This window comes from Copadichromis virginalis, linkage group LG23 (assembly GCF_057382275.1).
Source record: "Copadichromis virginalis isolate Kocher_CV1m ecotype Utaka linkage group LG23, C_Virginalis_male_GT1.1, whole genome shotgun sequence".
NCBI lineage: Eukaryota > Metazoa > Chordata > Actinopteri > Cichliformes > Cichlidae > Copadichromis > Copadichromis virginalis.
In genome coordinates, this window is record NC_140639.1 from 28,377,970 (window position 1) to 28,398,384 (window position 20,415).

Here is a 20,415-nt window from a genome sequence, read left to right on the forward strand (position 1 = left end):
TAGAATGTGACATAAACCGATTCGCAAAAACACTAAAAGATCTGTTGGAGAGGTATGACTGAAACCACTTCAAAGCCAGACCGGACACACCAACTACGTCCCGGAGCCTGTTAATCAGGATGGTATGGTCAATGGTGTCAAAGGCAGATGTCAAGTCCAACAAAACCATGACTGAGGATGCTCCGGAGTCAGCTGACATCATAATGTCACTAGAGACTTTAAGTAATGCGGTTTCTGTTGAGTGACTTTTACGGAAACCTGACTGAAATTGGTCATAAATTTCATGTTTTTCTAAAAAAAAAAAAAAAAAAAGTGGTAAGTTGATCTGCAACTACTTTTTCCAGAATTTTCGATAATAATGGAAGCTTAGAGATAGGCCTATAATTCTTAAGCTGAGTTGGATCCAAACTGCTCTTTTTTTAATATCGGCTCAACAACAGCATGCTTACAGAACGTAGGGACCACACATGTTAAAAGAGAGGCATTGCATATCTCTACAATAGAGGGGCCAATGACAGAGAGAGCATTTTTAAACAGCCCAGCAGGTAGAATGTCATTTGCACAAGTGGTAATTTTCATTTTATCCAGCAGGAGTGAAAGGTCACATATGGTCATTGGGTTAAACACTGACAGTAAATGAGGGGGAGGTGGCCCAGAGACACAAACAGATGGTATTGAAGAACCAATGCTCATACGGACATGATCAACTTTATCCACAAAGAAATTCAGAAACTCATCACTCTCAGATATAGATGTCACAGGTACTCGGTGGACCACGGGGGAAACAATAGAGTTTATGGAGTAAAAAATAAACTATCATTGTTTATGTTTTGCTTGTTATTTTCTGCTACTTATTGTAATCATTATTTGCTTAAGCCAGCTTTTATGCTGAAATGTATTCAGGTCCACGGTATAACTTCATTTTTTGTGTCTTCTGCACAGCTACCTGTAGTTTCAAAATGACTGGTGTAGTCGCAGGTACAATAAATCCTTTTTTCCTGCCATTAAAAACATTCAACAGGTTGAATTTCTAAATTTAAACTGAAACAAATTTTAGATCTGAAAATCTTTCAAGAACTAATTCAGACTTCCAGATGAAAAATAAATGAGTAAATAAATTAGGGTGATGAATGAGCACACTGGGATCACACAAGCACGTCACGGAAGGCGGGATGGAGGGCGTGCAGGGGGTGAGGAGGGAGTCGCACTCACCTTGTGCAGGGTTGCCATAAGTAGCAGGGCCTGTGCCAGTAGGTACCGTGGAGGCAGGGAGTTGGGGAGGGGGTGGGGGTACAGGCGGGATCTCTACAGGGGGATTGGGGGCTTGTGGGGGTCCGTCTAGGGCAGAGGAAGGGGGCCCAGGGGCTGTGGCAGTGTTTGGGGGAGGTTTGGTTGCGTTGGACTGGGCAGGGGCTGAACCTGAAGGGGGAATCGTGCAAGGATACAAAGGGGGAGGAAAGATAAGTGAAGGGAGGTTAAGAGAAGGGTGAGAAGGGGAGAGAAATTCAATCCAGAGTTTGTGCACACCGATTCGACTAATGAAAGCCAGAGTGAGCAGTACTCCCAGATTACTCAACAAAGATTAGTGTAGTTAGTACGTTTCAGTCACAATAAGGTCCTGCAGCTCAGAGAAGAGAGGAAGGGGGACAAAAAAAGGGGGTTACCTGGGAAAACGTTGGGTGGGGCTGGGGTTGGAACGGCGATGGGCACGCCCACGCTGCCACTGCCGCTGTTCTCTCGGCTGCTGCTGCGACTGCTGCTGGGGTGGCTGCCTCCGCTGCTCCCACTGCTGTCGATGGGTCGGCAAAAATGTGTCAGTCCACAAACAAACACACCAGCAGAAATTGGAAGAGGAAAAAAAAAACAAAAAAAAAAAAAAACTGCACCATTTGTTAACAATCACAGGAAATAATACAGCCTACATGTAACATGGTTGCAGTCTGCCCTGAAACCAGTATGGAGCTTTTTTTAACCCAACTACAGAGCCACAGGAACAAAAGTCAGGAACTTTGAGAACTACTGACGCGTGGAAAAGTGACAGTCTGTGCTTTATACTGACAGCAGGATATTTTGGTATAAGGACTCAAAAGTAAACTTGAGTGTGAGTACAAAACTACTCAAGAAGGGGCAAAAACCGTGCTGTGAACAAGACGCGTGAATGGTCTCAGTTATGATTTTAAATTAACAATTTTGCACTTGCAAATAGACTGTATAAAAAGATGGCTCTAGCCTCTGTTAAGTAATCTACTTGCCTTTGAAATACAGTTTTGATACAGTTCTCTTCACATGGGGGAAAGGTGGAGACACCAGGTTGTCTGTTCTGTCAGAAGAGAGATTGTTGAAAGACCCAAAACCCCCAATGACCCCAGGTTACATCACTGATGATGTGTCCAGGGGCACCAGATAGTGCATCATAAACTGAATCAAAGAATTTGAAATTTTTCTTTTGTTTTATTTCAAATCAGATGTGAATATCCAACAAAAAGGGTCCAGCTGATCACCTACCACTTGCTACCTGGCTAGCACTGTTAGCAGGATGAGTCAGTTGTTGACTATGACAACAATCTGCATAGTAATTGCAAAAACAAATGAAGGAACACAAGACTTAAACTTGTTTTTTTAAGTGCAGCCAAATGCTGTTCAACAGAGAGATGAATCTGCCGTCTCATAACAAAAGAACTTGTCAATCACAGGGTAACCACACTCGAGTATATGCTAATTTCTTATTATTTTTATATTTTTATTTTATTTAAAAGATTAATTTTACAATCATTAAGACCTAAAAACAACTGAGACCAAGAACCGAATAAAGTGTTTACTGTAGTAAAAAAATAAAAAATAAAAAAAAAAATTCCCCCGATCAACCTTTTATACCAAATACATTATAAAATTAGGTTTGTGGCCAAATTAAGGTTACTATTGTTGCTTTGCTAGTGACAGCTTTTAATAGCATTAGCTAAATTCTGGGCTAATGCTAAATGAATGCTACAACAGCATCATTGGTCAGTTGCATGTTAATCAGTGACCAATATTAGCATGGCGATATAGGAACGCCAACAACTCAGGATATCACATGGTGCTTTGTTTTCTAACCTCCACTTCTTTCTTTTCTAAAAAAAATACATAAAATATTGACACACATAAAAATGCAAACACACACACACACACACACACACACGTACACGTACACGTGTTGGTCTTGTAAAGTTTTGTTGAACTCAGATCCCCAATCCCAATCTTGAAAAGATGCTGGAGTAACTGTTTACACTGAACCTGGCTGATTTTTAATCCTTTGGGGAAAACAACAGACATTTCCTGAAAGTTCCTGACATTGTTCCCAGGTTCACATCATTTATTTCCAAGTGAAATTTAGATCTATAAATAATTCACCTCTCTAATACAGTTTTATATTCAATCTGCAACCAGCCTCAAGCAACACACAGTTCAGCTGTCTTTTCTGTTCTTAATAACTCACTTCATTAATGTAGCACCCTCAAGAGCATTGATGTGTTAGCGTGAGCTGTATGCCTTTGAAATGACTATGTGACAGTGACAATATTAAAAGAAAAAGTGGGGGCAGCTGGAAGCCTTCACAGGAACACATGACACAGCTGACGCAGTGGCAACACGGGACAAAGACAGATATGAGACGCCGTAAAAGCAGCAGGAAAGATCATGAAACATGGGGCAGACTTTCTGTTGACAGGCGGGAGAGCGCATGGCTGAGAGATGAAGAAGATGAGCTATGGATGAGTGGAGCAGATACACACTCGTGCTGAGAGGAGAGTCGGGGAAGTTTTCCTATTTCTAGAAATACTTGAAATGTTTGGCCAACAGATGGGACACCGTGACGAAACTTTCCATGTTGTTTTCCCCCTCCCAAAACCCCTCTTGCTTTTACTTCTGAGACGGCAGGCAGGGTGGATCTAAGAATATCACTCCATGTTGGGCATGAAAAAGCTTCATCTTGGGAGATGAACTGACAGTGGATTGACAGGACTGTGGGGGCGACGCTGCCTATTTAATGACTATTACCATAGGAACCTGTGTCTAGCCAAGCTAAATAAAGCTCTGCATCTCTACCTCATGCTTGTTTCTTTGTTGTTATCTGAGCAGCGAGGGGAGCAAACAGGTGAGGAGGTTTCTAAATAATGTGTCAGTCTGGGCTTCTCCTGGGAGCTGGAGCTGCTGATGTGGGCCTGGATGTGAGTTTTAGGAAGTAAGAGTGGTTATAATTTCAACGAGGTACCATATCAGAGAAAGTGCTCAGAAGCTGGATCGCATTTTTAAGTGTAGGAGGGGAGAAGAAGAAAAGGCAAGTAGAGTGGGGCAAAAGGGGGGTGGGGGGCTTGTTTAAAAAGTGTAGAGAGGCATGCTGGGAAGTGGGGTGGGGGTACCTGTACGTGCGGTTCCTCTGATTAACAGATGCAGTGCGTGCAGGGCTCTGCTGGGGGTGCGCCATGTTGCGCGTCGGGCTTGAGACGTAGTCGTTAGGGACAACGGGTGGACGCACCGGCTCAAGCGTCCTATAGGGGGAGTGGCGCCTGCGAGAGGGTCAGGAGGACAGGAGTCGAGAGGAAGGGGAGGGGGGGAGAAAGGAGGGCATCCATAGAGAAGTGTAGGGGGAGGGGAGGGGGGAGAGGGAGGAGGAGAGCAAGAAACAAACAAGTGCAAACTTAAAAAAAAACAAAAAAAAATGGGTGATGACAGGTGGTGAAACACTGGGGCTGGCTGGGGTCCACAGGTGAGGGGGGCGGAGTCAGAAATGACGTGGCTGCTGTCAGCTGAAAAACACACTCCCAAGGAGATACACCATGAGTTTGTTTGCACTTAATGAAATCAAGCAACTACTACAATTAAAACTAGTTTTACTGACATGTTTGATTTGTTGATTTATAAGACATTTATTGTTTACGTAAAACTATCTATTTTACAGCTGGACAATTGTGGTTCATGGCACAGTCACACTAGGATAAAAACAGGACGTGGTTGTGGTTGCCCATTGATTGCAATTACATTCTTTTTGCATTTGAAAACCACATTAAATCACAAAACAATTGCAACCTGTCTGCAAACAATCACAGTCCGACTCAAACTGTTTGCAATCACTCCCAGACAGGTTGGTGAAAGTTCGCAATCAACTCGAGTCAGTCTCCAACCTGTCTACAATTAGTTTCTTTACAACAGGGGAACCAACTGGACTGGTTTCCAACTGTTGTATCCTATATAAAACCAAAGTTACTGAGTTCTTATGTCATTTTGCAGTTAAACTGTTGTCATGCAGACCTTGTTGCTCAACCTCATTCCATTGCAAAACTGATAGTAGACTGACTGCAAGTTTCAAACGTTGTACGAGCTAGTTTCAGGTTCGTGTCAGTTAAATATAATAAGCATGACAAGGCAAACTGCAATCTAGTTTTTATATATGTTTAGCTTTTGAACAAAGTGCATTGCCCTTCACGGTTAGGTTACACTAGCATTACGCTAGGGTGAAAATGTGACAAGCATTTCCAATTCTTATCATAAAGAGTAAACCCACGTTATCCGTTTGGCTCTAAAAACTCTACAGTAACTGTACTGTGCTTTTATAGAGCCCCTAGTTCACTCAAAGACAAAGTTTACTTGTGGTTTACATAACAACAAAGGCAGTTTATGGTGCAGTTGCTTTACTGGCCTGGCTCCCTTGAGACCAAACTGTGCTTTATGTGGCTCATTACAAAAACTGAGTCTGACACCCCTGATGAAGATCAATGAGAGATGAAGCTTGTTTTTTTTTTTTTTTCCATCTAACTTCACTAAGCACTAACTTCAAAGATATTTAAAAGGGACTGTATTTTTCATTGATCACAGTGTTATGGAGTCACAAGCTCATCTGGTTCATGATGTTAAATTGATGCTAGCATTTAAACCTTTTTCAAGAATGATTGGAACAAAGAAAATTTTAATTTAAAAAATCTGTATTACTGCTAGTACAGTTTGTGTTTATATACTCTTTTTTTCATGAAATGATAAAAACAAAACAAAAAAGTATTCCTGTATGAAATATTATGATGCCACTCAATTTTAGTCACTTAGCAACAATTCCTGAGTTATGTAGTAACTTCAACACTTAGACTCTCAGTGTAAATTAGCAAAAGCAATCCTGAATTTATGAAATTGTTCAAGGGAACTAAAATAATAAAATCAGAGCAACAGGTTTAAATCCCTAAAGTGTTCCCAATTGTTCCCACCCACATCTTCTGAACTATAAACTCCTTGAATAAAAACCTGGAAATGTGTTTTTTCAGCCAGCAGCAGCTCTACGATGATCAGTTTTTAACATGGGAGGGATAGAAAAAAAAACATAACCCTGAGGTTTTATTGATCTGGGCCTGCAATAAGATGTGCTGGATGTAAATTTCCCAGCTGACACAGTGGGGTGACCCATCTCTGAGCACTGTTGCCATGGCAAAACGCTGCTATGAGGAATATGGGGCAGCCAGGAGTGGGCGAGCTGGGTCACAAACACACAACTCAAAATGAAAACTGAGGTAGTTGAGTAACAGAGGAGAAGGCGACAAATTAAAAATCACACAGAGGATGTCCGCCTGTAGCCACAGGCTGCGGCTGAAGGTGCGTCATGGAGGGTTGCAGCTGTGGTTGATCGGCATGCGTCTTGAAGGGACAGAAGGAGACACACACACACACACACACACACACTTTTTCCACAGAAACACAAACAGCACATCATACATAGGACTGTCCCAAGGGTAAGACATACACACACACAGCATTATGAGGTGCACTAGCAGAGTTCCTGTGGGATAAAACACACCTCCAACAGTCAGGCACAAGACAGACAACACCAAACACCTCTGCAGCTTCCATGAGCTCCGACACAGAACATAACATTAGAATACTCCAAAACTAAGAAAGGACCACGAAACTTCAGTGAAAAGTGACACTCTAATTAAAGTTGCTCCAAAACTACACCTACATTATACAGTTAAAATTAAAGTCTATTAAAGCCATTAACCTGTCACAGCCTGCCCGTATGGCTAAATCTGGCTGATAGTGCTCAATTTAATGGTTAAGATAAAATACATTCACTGTAATTACTTAGCAGCATGAACAAGATATGAGCTGAAAGATACATTTTATAGTTAAATAATGATGATGACTCAAAAAGACATTTTTGGAAAAAGACTCAATCAGTTGAAAATGACATTATCAGAGCAAACTAGAAAGGAAAAAAAAAAAATCTTCAATTTTAATAAACAAAATGCAATAAGAATGGGGGCTGATCCGGGATTTATAAAAAAAAAAACAAACAAAAAAAAAAAAAAAAACAAACAAAAAACTTTTTTTTCCTTTTTAAGATGCCTTTAAGAAATAATGGGATCACAGCTGGTATGATTTACACTTAGATTTTTTTTTTTTTAGCTTTAAATACCTTGTGATCATAATGATCATTACTTTTGTATAATGCAGTGCAATATATATAATATGTACCTTACTTCCTAATTAATGGGTCGGCCAATCTGAATGAAAAGTTGCACGAAGATCGTCACACATGAAGTGATTGTTAACAAACTTTATAAAAGATTTGTTATAAATCCCAGTTGATTTTGGTATTCAGCAACCCCCTTGCGAATGCCATTTTTTGTTTGTGTCATTTTAAATGTACGTTGTTTGTACTCAACTTGACGATCACCGAAAGTACCACAGGTCTTATATATAGAAGCTGAATTTGGACAGAAGGTCGGCGTTTGTACATTTTCCATTTTGTTCAACTGAATCTTCTGTATTTTATTCTAATTTTTTATTTTCAGTTGGGAAAATATTAGTTAAGCATGTAAGTACATCAGTTTCTTTTTACTCATCAGCCAGCATGCATACACCAGTGCTGGGATATAAATAGTGACAGGGTAAAATAGGCTAATATCAACCATGTATCTGTACTGCTAGGCAGGCAGGATTTGATGGGTTTAACGCAGCTAATTGTCTTCTTAAAGTGAAGCTGATAGAAATTAAAATTAACAATATTGTTTGTTTTTCCCATTTGATGCTTTTTCATTTTGATGTCTGATCTAATTTCAGTCAGGAGGAGTTTAATAAGTTTGAACTAAAAATAGAATAAAAGAGCTTTTTTTTTTTCTTCTTTAGATGACAACCAATACAAAACCAATCTCTTCTTCTACAAACCCCAAAATATAAAGTTTCTTTTCCTAAAATAAGGGATTTAAAAATCCTTGTTCTGGTCTTGAATGCCAGAAAAAAGAAAAAAGCCAGGTATTAAATTGGGTACAAACAAAACACAAAAAACAAACAAACAAAACAAAAAACAAAAAACAAACAAAAAAAAAAAAAAACAAGAAGAAGAAGAAGAAGAAGAAAAAAAAGAAAATTGTGAACAGACATCAGCTCGTATTTTGCAAACACTGCTGCTTATATTCATATCAAGTAGATTATCAAAAGACAACTTTAAGCATCCCAAAAAGAGCAAACTTTAACACACTTGCACACAAAAAAAAACAAACAAACAAAAAAAAAAAAACCCAACTCTTTAGAATTTAGGGAAACCTATTTAAAAGATGCATGGTGCATGGCTGAGAGCGAGAAACCCTAACAAATCCAAAATTCAGCATGCAGCTTGATGTAAAAATATTTCTTGTATAAAAGAAATGAGGTTGTCTCAGCAGCACAGAAATGTGAACTGGCCCTAAAACAGATTTGAAACCACCCTGAAGAGACTAATTAAACCAGGAGGTAAAGGAGCGATGATGAAACTGGGAGTAACCACGTCCATATGACAGGCCTTGTCGTTACCTTCCCAAAACCGACTCTGCACGCCGTACGTACGTCTCAACATACATCAAGGTGGTTGCACAGCTTACATACCCAAGCGTCCCTTTCCCCGTCATGGGTGGGCTCGGGGGCTTCTGTGTGGGGGGGTTGGTGCGAGGGAGTCCGCCTCCTCCAGCCTTCATGTTCTGAGCGCTGGCCTGTGGCAGGTAGGTGGACATTGGTTTAGAAATCTGCTGGTTAACCATTAGACTTCTTACACAGCTGTCAACCTTCAAATTATCCTTTATTTTGTGATGAGAGTTAGAAGATAAGATCAACAGCACTCCTATAGGAGGCAGCTTAGGTTAGCATGAGGAGGTAACAACATCTGCCCAAGTAACAAGAATTCATCTCCATCGTCCACACTAAGGCTCAGTTGGTAAGAGCAGGTCATCTACTGATCGGAAGGTTGGTGAATTTGCATCGGCTGCATGGAGGCATTGGGAGGAGGTGCATCCAGCGAGTATGAGTGTGATTGTGTGAATGTTAGATAAAGTGCTTAGGTATAGATAATATATGAATGCTGAATAAATGTGGGTGACTAAGACTTGAAGCAGTTTAAAAAGAAAGAAAATATATTACATGCTAATTGGCTGGTTTTAGAAGTGCTGATGGATAGATTTTGCCTTTGCACACTTGGTCATTACAACCAGCTTTCTGTTGGATAATGATAATAAAGGTCTTGAAACTTTCTGCTTTTCTTTACGTTCTGTCACAGATTCACAAATTGCCACAAATTCAAATTAAAAGTTGCTAAAATGTTAAATTAGGTCAAAGCACATAAAAGTTTGGGGTTTTTTTTAGTCATAGCACGACAAAGTACAGGGAGACGGCCTTCAGTAGGCTTATCTAAGTCAGACAGTCTGTTGAAAGGCATAACAGAAGTGTCAGAGTCAAATTAGGCTCTCCTATGTAACACAATATTATTATCATCATCATCATCAACTAAAATATAAAATCATAACAGTTGGTGTTGATGATACAAAGCTGGTTGTTGTGATTCAATTGTGGTTGTAGTAATCAAATATAAATTGCAGTTTACGCGACACATGGATGCAAATATGCTCCAAATTATGGTGTAATGCATTTGCATTTCCTCTCATACCAGCTGTAAATTTTGCATCTTTCAAGGTTTTTCCAGGTTTTATTTCCAAAAACGACAACATGAAGCGAATACTGATATTTCTACTTTTTTGTGCATTAAAAATGTGACAGGAAAAGGATTTTTCACAAGTTCATTTTTAACCTCCTAAGACCCGAACTCTTCCACGACATGCATTTTTAATTTCTCTTTGATATTTGGGCATATTGGGGCCCGATGAATGTAAAAATAAAGAATTACCAGATTTTTTTTCAACCTTATTTTTGATTTTAAGAAAAATAAGAGCCACATATGAGGATATTCGTTTAAAATTTTGATAGAACAGTAGCAGTATAATGTCCTTGTAAGTGGATATCAGGCCCTTGTAGAGCAAAATTTAGTATTTTACTCTAAATAACCCAAAATGTGATGTCCATGTATGTGGACGCCAGGTCCTAGGAGGTTAAAGCATTTTTCTGAAATATAATCTGAATATCTGTAAGCAAACACATCTTTAACTGCAAACAAACCAAAAATGTAAAAGAAACCACAGACACAACAATACAAAACATCCACAAATCACAAAAAGCCCTTCCTTGTTTGGGGCTCTTACTTTGGAAATCTTACCTTAAACCTTTGCAACCACTACAGTTGGTAACAAAGATAAAGTTAGGCAAGCATAAAGAGAGAGAGAAGAAATCAGGTGATTAGTGTGTGAAGGAGGAGAGGAAAACAACAGTTGTTCAAGCTTGTGCTTCACAAAGCCGAGCTGGAGAGATCCGGCCAACAATAGCTTAGTGTTTAAAATCTGAGGAATTCGACCTTCATAAGGTTGAAAGCCAGCGCTTCGGTTTTCTGTATAAACAAGCTCGTCATTGTTCAGAAAGTCAGCAGGAACAAAGCTTTAAGAATCAGCCTCTCCCATGATTTTATTAAACATAAAATCATGAGAAAAGCCTGTTTCCAGCTGCAGGTGACAGGCTTAATGTCCTGGCCGTCACTGGCTCCCCGTCCATGTGAAAAGCCTGAGTCATTGATTTTTTTCTTAGATTTCTTGACTTTGAAAACCACTGAAACCTAATAATAAAGAACATGACCTCTACAAGTCCTTTGCTTATCTTTAGACTTTCATCAGTGAGCAGCCTGGATTAATTCCGACATTCAAACACATTTCCATGGTCTTCTTTTGACCCCTAAAGTTAAGTATTTGACAGTACTGCATGCAAAAAAATACCAATATAAACTAAATTCTATCCCTTAAATCAATATTTAAGTATTGTATTTAACTATTTAAGTAAGTGATGTGATTATTTTTATAATATAAAAATAATCACATCACTCTTATAAACTGGCATGTGGTTGGTGACTTTTTAAGACTACTTTTGGCCAAATTTAAGGGAAAAAAGCCCAGAAACAGCACCTTAACTCCGTGGCCCATGTCATCTAGCAGGCTGTAGTCGATGGGCTTGCGGATGTATCGCACAGGCCTCTCAGGGTTGGCCGGGGCGATGATCTTGTGCGTACGGGACGTGTTCTTGTTGGTGGTGAGGATGCCGATCTCCCGCCGTGCTACCTTCTCTTTGTGGATGTCCACCGTCTAAGGATGAGAGGCATGTTTTCATTTCTTAAAATTAAAACACTTAGTCCTGAAAGCCTGCCAAGACTTTATTAGGAGGAAGAGGTGTTTCAGAGTGTTTCATAATTTAGGGTTTTAATTGCTTTGAAGTATCTGTTGCATGTTGAAACCCTTTTATCTTTCGATCCAGCGTGCAGCTCCAGCACACATATTTACCTGCAATGCAGATACACTGAATTATACATTCATTATCCACACAGTCACATCAGCGTCTGGTCCATTTGGATAGTAAAACTTTATTAAAACCTCATTAATCAGGCTTACACAGTGCTTAATACCCAATAGAAAAAGGACAAAGAGAATTAAAAGGCCATATTTAACTGTTAATTGTGCTTTGAGAACTGATGGAGGGGGTTCCTTCTTGGCAGGTGAGTCAAAAGCCTGATTTGTTTAACTTCCCTCACCTGTGAGATGTGGTTGATGGAGGACTCCATGCGGCGGAGCTGCGAGGCCTGGATGTCCAACATCTGCAGGACATTGTTGGCCAGCGTGTTGATCAGGTAGGCTACGCTGGCCAGAGACTGGGTGGTGTAGTTCTTGGTCTCCTCCAGCGCCCTCTGCTTGTCTGGAGACTGAAGAAGAGAAATGGATATTTGACTTTCAAAAGACACGATTTGCATTTCATGGAAAGCAAACGATGCAGGTTTTACAAAGTGATGAAAACTGAGGGAGCAGAGGGGAAAACACAGCCTGTGTTACCTGAGGACATTCTGAAAAAATGCGGACTTTAAGTGGGCCACCTTTACACTACAAGATTCCTGCATATTTTGTAGTGCTTGTTGTACTCAGATGAGTCTAACAGTTTAGACAAGGACCATGTCAAAACACAGAGGAAATCCCACAGGGGGCATTTACACACTTCCAGGGCTACTTCTAGCCTGCTGTATGAGGGTGGGCAGCTACAAAGATTAGAGGTTGCAGCAGACGACTGGTTCCCCCACAGGGTTCTGGCATCTCTGAAACGACTGTGTTTGCATTTGATCCCTGACAAAAACAAGCAGAATATAAATGGATTGTTCCAGTCGGCTTGGCTTCTACAGGAAGAACAGCAGTCAACATCTGCACATTTATTCTCTACAAGTGCAGAAACATAAGAAGACAGAGATGTTCTGCTTTTGTGTCAAAACACTTTCTGTAATGAGTACTACAATATTGTGCAAAAGTCCTCATTTCTTTACATTTTCTTTGTGTTTTTGCATTTCAGTAACATACTACACCTAGTTCCCGTTTTCCTAACAAAACATAAAGTACTATCATCAGTGCCCTGATGATTACTGTAGCAGCAGGAACAGCAAGATGCATATTATTATAGGCTAAAGGTGATATCCACTCAAATAAAATGTCTATTATAATGCCAGCATCTCTTCAAAGAAAAAAAAAAAAAAGATGTTATTAGGCTGTTAATTCTGTAAAATTGGTCCATAAAAAGTACACAACAATGTTTAGGAATAACACTAACAAAGTAATTAAAAACGTAGTCCTTTCAAAGACCCTGCCGCCAGTCAGAAAGTGTTTGCCGAAATGTCAGCATGCAAACCAAGCAACTGTTTGCACATCTATACACTAGAGCAGGGCGATATGACCAAAAATATTTATCACGATATACATTTGAAAATTTGCGATAACGATATAACTGACGATATAATTGACACTAGACAAAATACTTTACAACTCCACAACTTTATTAGTGCAAACAAAAAACAAAACATCAATGTATTTTCACTTAAACAAGCAGATGTTTTTTTTTATGTTGATTAAAGTTATATAAAAATGTAACAGTGCAAATGCAAATTCCTTGCTGACAGTTTAACCAAAAGGCATTTCCAGTGGAAATTGGCCGACATATCCTCAGCATAACCATGTATAACATCCACAAAACTTAAAGAGGTTATACACACACAATACGGTAATATTATGTTGAAGCACAGTACGTATCACTCCGCGAGGCGCCTGCCTACGATAACCGTAATGCTCTGACAATCCATCAAGTGGTGCGGGTTCGTAGCTTAGCAAAGTCGTACTAAAACATCTGACAGATTTTTGAGCACCGTGTACGACATAAAATCGTTTCGAGGTCAGTAAACACAACCAAAATTCATACATAAGGCACACGGGATTATAAGGGGCTCTGTTGATTTTCAGAAAAATCAAAGGATTGATTTTAAGTGCGCCGTATTTTCCAAAAAGCACGGTAATAACGACGGCCCGCTAGCATGCGCTACCTAAAATAGTGCTTTGTTGTGTATCTGACGGACGAAAGCTAAACCAGCTCCACACCACTCAAGTTGCAGCAATTTTACAAACCGATTCTAGTTCATCTGTTTCATTCAACGATCCGCTTTCACCCTTCTCATTCTCTGTCGCCGCCAGCTTTTTCCGCCATGTGCATATGGAAACAGAGGCACTGTGCATGCGCATTTTACCCATATTCTATCGTGATATTTCATTTTCTTATCGTTGCCCAACATTATACCGGTATTACCGTGAACGGTATGATATGGCCCAGCCCTACTATACACACATTTTAGCCTACAGCCACTGGTGGCTGAAATCATCATTTAACCTCACATGTATAATTTAGCCCCTGTGGGGAAGACGGACTATCAGAAGAGAACGATACAAGCACAGAAAGAACACACACACTTCAAAAGAAAGTTCCCAGGCTGGAAATTAACACATTCACTGCCATTGACGTCTATAGCCGTCAATTGCAGTGAATGAGTCAATGGGTTTAACTCATTCACTGCCAATGGCTGGCAGTGAATGAGTTAATCTAGGACTTCTTATTCAGTATTCATTTACTGTCATACAAGAGATTACAAACACGAACCTCACAGCCTCAGGAAGAACCTGCACCTCAGCTTTGAGGCTACACAGCCCTCTGTGCAAGGAGAGGATGGTGAACAGAGACAGACGGCTTTCATTTGAACTTGATTCCAAATTAGCTGAGCTACGGGTTTGTAAAAAACAAGCCCCAGTGGATGGATCAGCTAAAAAGACCCCTTTCCATGTAATTATCCAAACACACCTTATGAAGGACGATTTAATGGGGCTACAGGTTATGTTGAACCCGGCACATAGTTACCATTTAACTCAGTGCTGACCCACTAATGATAAATACCCACATGAGCACTTCAAAAAGGCATTAAAGAAGTTAGAGCTACTTCAATGCTAAAGAAAATATCATCCCAACACAAAAAGCAGTGCACAAAAAGTGGAGCCTGAATGCAGTCAGTGTCAGCAGGATGGAGAGCAAAAGGTTTCAGCACCAAGAAGCAAATTTGTAGTGAAGCAAGAGAAAAGAGCTTAGCGGCAGTGAAGTGAGTAGCAGGTAAAACAGCTGCAGCTGGCGTGAAAGCAGTGTTCAGAGGCAGCCGATTGGCCGTGGGCACGGCGTGGGCACGTCGACAGGAACATCAAAGGGCAGATGGATCGGCTAATGTTTCTGCTGGGAAACTGTGTTCCTTAATCCTCCGTGACACTGCACCGAGCGCAGCATGCGGGGTCGAGCTGCAGCACAAAGCCAGCACATAATGGTGTGAATGAAAGCAAAGGCAGACACCAAAAAAAAACAAAAACATTTTTGCTTCTCAAATGTGGCAATTTGCAGCTTTAATTTGGTCTATGTGATCAAGCACTGCCTTTGTTTAGATTTAAACAAGTAATGTTAGTCTTTTAGCAATGATTAAGGGCTTTTTAAAAAAAAATTCTGAGCATTTTAGAGTCATAAAATATTCAGATTACTCATTTCTGTTTTTTTCCCTCTCAATCATAAGCAGCTACTTTAATAAAGATGAGTTATTTTCAAGGTGTTTTCTTAAAGACGCAGAACAAACTTCATTGTTCTTGCTTCTAAAAAAGACCATCGTAAGGCTGTAGATTTAAGCTGGGATAAAACAAGCTTCATTAAAATGTCATCTGAGGGTCTGCAAAAGTCTGATTGCTGTAGCTCGCCATTTCCACATAATCTGCAGTGTAACCAACAAAAATTAGTGGCGACAAAACCGCTCAGAGTTTCCTGTGTGCGAGAGACAGCAGCAGATTACCTGCATTGTTTGCAGCAGCCTTTAGGCTGTGATTGGATATCGACTTATTGATTTTACTTTAAAATTCAAATTTAAGCAATGCTGTTAACTCCCCAAAATCCAGGGCTGCGATGCCAGGATAATAGGAAAGCCCACGTCTTTCCTTCTCTTCTTTATTAATTTGTTAGTTTTAACAGGAAACCTTTGTACAAACACATCGAATCAGAATGAAAGGATATCTGGGCTAAACTGACATAAGACTGTGAGGAAAAAACAAAACACAAAAAAATGAGAGGCAGCATCAAGCAACAATCCGGGGATTTCAATGACGACTTCAATGAGCAGCACCCTCTGTGGTAATCAGTCCCTTTCATGTGAAACATGCAGCGCACTTTTTAAATTTTAAACAATCTCTCTCTCACACACACACACACACCCCTAATCCAACTAGTTTAAGCATCTGGCACGGCATGCAAACAAATGACATCATTTACAGGAGAGCAGAGGACGCAGCGCTGCTATAGAATGAGGACAAGCAGGTTATGTGGTAAAAGTCACGAGAGCACCTGCTGGCACAGGAGAGACGGATTTAATCCAGTGATACGTATACGGTAAGAGAGGATGGATATCACTCCATTACTAAACCATAATTAACAATTTAAGTCAAAATGGGCAGAGACAATTTAAAAAAAAAAAAAAAAAAAAAAAAAAAAAGGTAAATTTCACTTAAATAAGTTATAACAGATTCAGAGCCTTTGCTGCACCCTTACTGATTGGGCTTACATGCATCTTCAACCCATTTTAAGTCAGAAAAACGCTAATTAAAACAATTATTTGCCCTAAAAAACATGTCCCCTCATTTGTACTGGCACCTGGTAGGCTGTCATTCACTACTAAAGCTCAAGGGTAGCAGTAACGTTTGGACAAGGCTGCTTTCAAGCCACCACGCAAAAAAAAAAAAAAAAAAAAAAGCAGCAGCAGCAGCACTGCTCTCTACACGAGTTGGACCAGTAAAACGAGCCTTTGTACAAACAGTATGACAAACATTCAGCCAAATACTACAACAGCTGTTAGAAAGCACATTTTGGGCCTCTTGAAAACAATATATCATAATGAGCTCTGGCACCAAGTAAAGGTAGCACATTACAAATATACCACAACTCTGCATAGTCATTTCAGAGCGAATACAGTGACCGAACAGCTTCCTGTCAATATCTAACTGGATCTCTGCTTCAAACACCCAAAAGTGTCCCAAAGCTTAATAATTCCTTTGAACAATGTTTCATCACGTTGTCTTGACAACATCAAACCACAGACTGTATGTTTGGTGTAAGAAGTCCCATTTTACCTTCTTGAGCTGAACATTGTGGTTTTTTGAAATGATGAGTGGCTGATTCGGCTGAGAAACCAATGACCGGCTCATACAGTAAGAAAGTTGTCGACCACAAAGTAGCACTCTATCCTCATCTTTTTGACTCTAATGGGAACCACAATTAACAAAAATAAACATCACAACATATCCAAAATGGCTTAAAACTAACAACCGAGTCCACACACACCAGAAAAGTAACAATCATCACCTCAGTATAAGGATTAAGAATTACATGTCAATGTAAGAGATTCCTCAAACCATCAGAACAGACGTGAGGGATAAACATGGCCGGAACAAAGAGGATTTTATTGGTTTCTATCATGGTTGTCACCACATGTAAAGCACCGGGACATGACCACAAATAACAGCAATGACCTCAGCAACTTGGGTAGGTTGTGTTATAGGCTCCACAATCCAAAAGTCTGAATCAGATGTCAAAGATAAGACAGGCGTAGTGATGCTGAAAATATTTGCAGGACCGCTTTTGCTCCCCACCAAAGAAAATTGTGAAAATATTTTGCTCATTATTTCAGTTGTTGCCCCTTTTGTTTGTGGGTTTTGTAAGAATGTAGTTAGGCTAGAAATGACTCGGGTCAGACAGGCAGGTAGGCAAGCAGGCGTAGGACCAGCACGGACGTGGTTCTTTTTTTGCCGGCTGGTAAACCAAACAGAATTCATGCACTTTTGATGGCACAGTGTTTGCCAACAGTGCATGGAAAAAAAAGAAGAAAAAAAAGTGACTTTTGTGATAAACGATCACTCCACGAATTAAAAAGTCGAAAGAGTCTGAGAGAAAGTAACTGATAAATAGAGGAAACACTCAATTATCCACTAATTGAGTGTTTGACTTTTCTGAATAGTTTCTGGGATGCTTAGAACTCGAATTGCACTGCTGGAAAGAGTTTATTTTGATGCACCTGCTGTTTTCTTTGCAAATTTGCATCATAGGATTGTTTTTTTTGTTTTTCCTGCAGTGTATATAAAAATTGCTGTATCTCCAAAATAAAACTATGAAGACACTCAAAATAAATTTCCTGTTGTTGTAAACTATTTTTTGCAACTTTTTTGTATTTAAAGTTTTGAGGGATAAACCTCTTAAATTTCTCCAAGTAGAAATATATGTAAAAAAAACAAAACAAAAGCGATTTTCAATTTTTTTGTAGTTTATTGCACTTTTTTGCAATTAATGTAGTTACTATGGACTTAATGCATACATATTATTAAAATATGGGCTATAACAGTTATTTAGCAACTTGAAATGCTCCCACAAATGGCACTACAACATGTAAAAAAATAATATAAGCTCTGGCGGACTTGGTTCTATAGTAGGTCTTAAAGGGTTAAATAAATATCGTCAAATAATCGCGATCTCAATTTCAGTGAAAATAATCGTGATTATCATTTTTGCCATAATCGAGCAGCCCTACTTTGAAGTCTGTGAATACAAACATCTCAAACACTAGGGATTGGTTTTGTTAGTGAAACATCCCTTGACTGCAAACAAGTCCTGGGCGTGGAGTTCGAGCAAACACACCTGTGGCATCATGTGAATGACAACCCGAAATATTAGTTAGCAGGTTTAAATTCCTCAATGACTAATGCTGTAAGAAGTCTGCTTTAAAGTAAAACAGAAAAGGACAGAAAATATGAAAACGTAAGAGGTGAAGCATCACACTAAACATTCTCCTGATGCTTCCTGCTTCTGTCCAGCTGATCTATAAGTGATAACATCCATCTGACAGCAGCTGGGAAAACCTCACAGGGCAACCTGCCAGACAGCAAGCTGCCAACATCCACCACCTCTCTCCTCCTTCTTCTTCTTCTTTCCAGGGCAACTTGTCAGACCTGATCAGCCCAGCTCATCAGGGATGTCAGATTTCAGCATCACACCTTGTGTCCTAGCTTATTCCCTGATTTCTCACCTACTGAAAGCTGGCCTGCGAGTGTGTGATGAGTGGAGATGCCGAAATGAGATGAGATCACACCTGCAGAATTTCAAAGCATCTGAATGGCTGCACTCACACACAGGCAGAAATGTATCCACATCACCCCCCTCCCCTCTCCTGCACGGAGGTGCACATGAATGGCTTCAGGCTGAGCATTTTAAAAGGGTTTTAAGTGTGGCTGCTACATCAACAGCATCATAAATCAGTTGTTTGTAACGCTGTCACGGCGGGTTGTCTCCTGTCACAGCCTATCAGAGGTTAATCTGCCTTGATATCGCGTCCCACATCTGAGGCCGGAGCCTGATCAGCTGGCTGGCAGTGATTGATCCCCGCACGGAGCACAGAAATCGATTTTCACGGTGCCTGCTCGGTGGTTTGAGGGGTGATGACGAGCAGCAAGCTAACGAGCTACCCGGCTAACCCACCACGGTGGGATGCACAGCTCACACACATCGTTACACAGAGGAAAACAAATAGCGGTATGAATCGGGTGGGGAATTGCCACATTATGAGTTTGTTATCTAATTTTAAAAAACAAACAAAAAAACCCCGCATCGGCAGCAGGTTGTTGCTGCGCTAGCCGAGGCTAGCTGACAGCACGGCTGCACCGCATCGGCAGCGCTAGCATCAGTTAGCCTAGCACCACTTCGCTCCATTGAGAAAAAAAAGAAACAAACAAACTACACCTTCTTCCCCTCCACGGTTGTGTCAGCCTACCTGGACATAGTTGCTCTCGCAGTACTCCGCGACTCTTTCCAAATTAGTGAAGCTGTCCAGCAGCGCGCTTCGTCCCGCTGGAATCTCCTCTTCCAGAAGCATTTGTAGCTCCGCCATTTTCACATCTTTAGCGGAGAGGTGCGCTCTCTGGCGCCCCCGTGGCCGCCCGCGGTACCGCAGGGCTCTCCCCACAGCCGGGCTTCCCAAAATTAATAACAAAGCGGCATCACAGCACACTCCCACTGCTGAGTGCTTCAGAGGTTATTTATTTCTCTTTCTTTCTTTCTTTCTTTCTTTAATTAGTTTTCAATTCAGAAATATTTAACTCAGCGAATAAAACATTTCATAACTATATATTAACTACTGTACGCAATAAAAACCTGTAATACATTTCCTGGACTCATTTTTTATTACTCTTTAAGGCTTTAGTTACTGTGAAGCCAGTCTGGAGTAGGAGAAGAAAATAGGATTTTGCTTCCCCTTCTGTAAAGCTCTCATAACATTTAATTTAAAGCTGCAACAATCACTCAATAACTAATCACTGAATAACTTTCTGGAGCTAAAAGCGCCTCCTTCCCCCTGTAGAAAGCTGAGATGCTTTTACTATTTTCTGGTCTCTTATACACCAACCTGTTGATCCAATAAACAAAATAACAGCTATTATTGATTTATTATACATGTTCAGGCCCAATTTAATTTAAAATGTCTTGCACATGTGGGCTGGAAATACACACTGCTTAGCACTTGATCATCACAAGTTGGTGGATCTTCAGGGATATCAGTGTTTCCAACAGCAGATGAACTGGAGAGGC

The 20,415-nt window shown here is 40.3% G+C and overlaps 1 protein-coding gene across 11 annotated transcripts in view; it reads right to left on the minus strand.

The window, feature by feature from the left end:
- LOC146681083 (abl interactor 2-like) overlaps window positions 1–20,362 on the minus strand; it is a 32,299-nt gene extending 11,937 nt beyond the window's left edge. For 3 of the 11 annotated variants that reach the window (XM_085448399.1, XM_085448397.1, XM_085448396.1), the window contains exons 1-8: window positions 19,604–20,362; window positions 11,948–12,115; window positions 11,328–11,504; window positions 10,535–10,552; window positions 8,881–8,984; window positions 4,398–4,544; window positions 1,665–1,789; window positions 1,213–1,419 (exon numbers count right to left, since the gene is read on the minus strand). In XM_085448399.1, coding sequence (XP_085304525.1) covers window positions 1,213–1,419; window positions 1,665–1,789; window positions 4,398–4,544; window positions 8,881–8,984; window positions 10,535–10,552; window positions 11,328–11,504; window positions 11,948–12,115; window positions 19,604–19,720 — 1,063 coding nt within the window. In that variant the 5' untranslated portion in view covers window positions 19,721–20,362. The remainder of the gene's footprint in view (window positions 1–1,212; window positions 1,420–1,664; window positions 1,790–4,397; window positions 4,545–8,880; window positions 8,985–10,534; window positions 10,553–11,327; window positions 11,505–11,947; window positions 12,116–19,603) is intronic. The other 8 variants (XM_085448405.1, XM_085448403.1, XM_085448402.1 and 5 more) reach the window with 5 other exon arrangements.
- Between the last annotated feature and the right edge of the window lie 53 nt (window positions 20,363–20,415).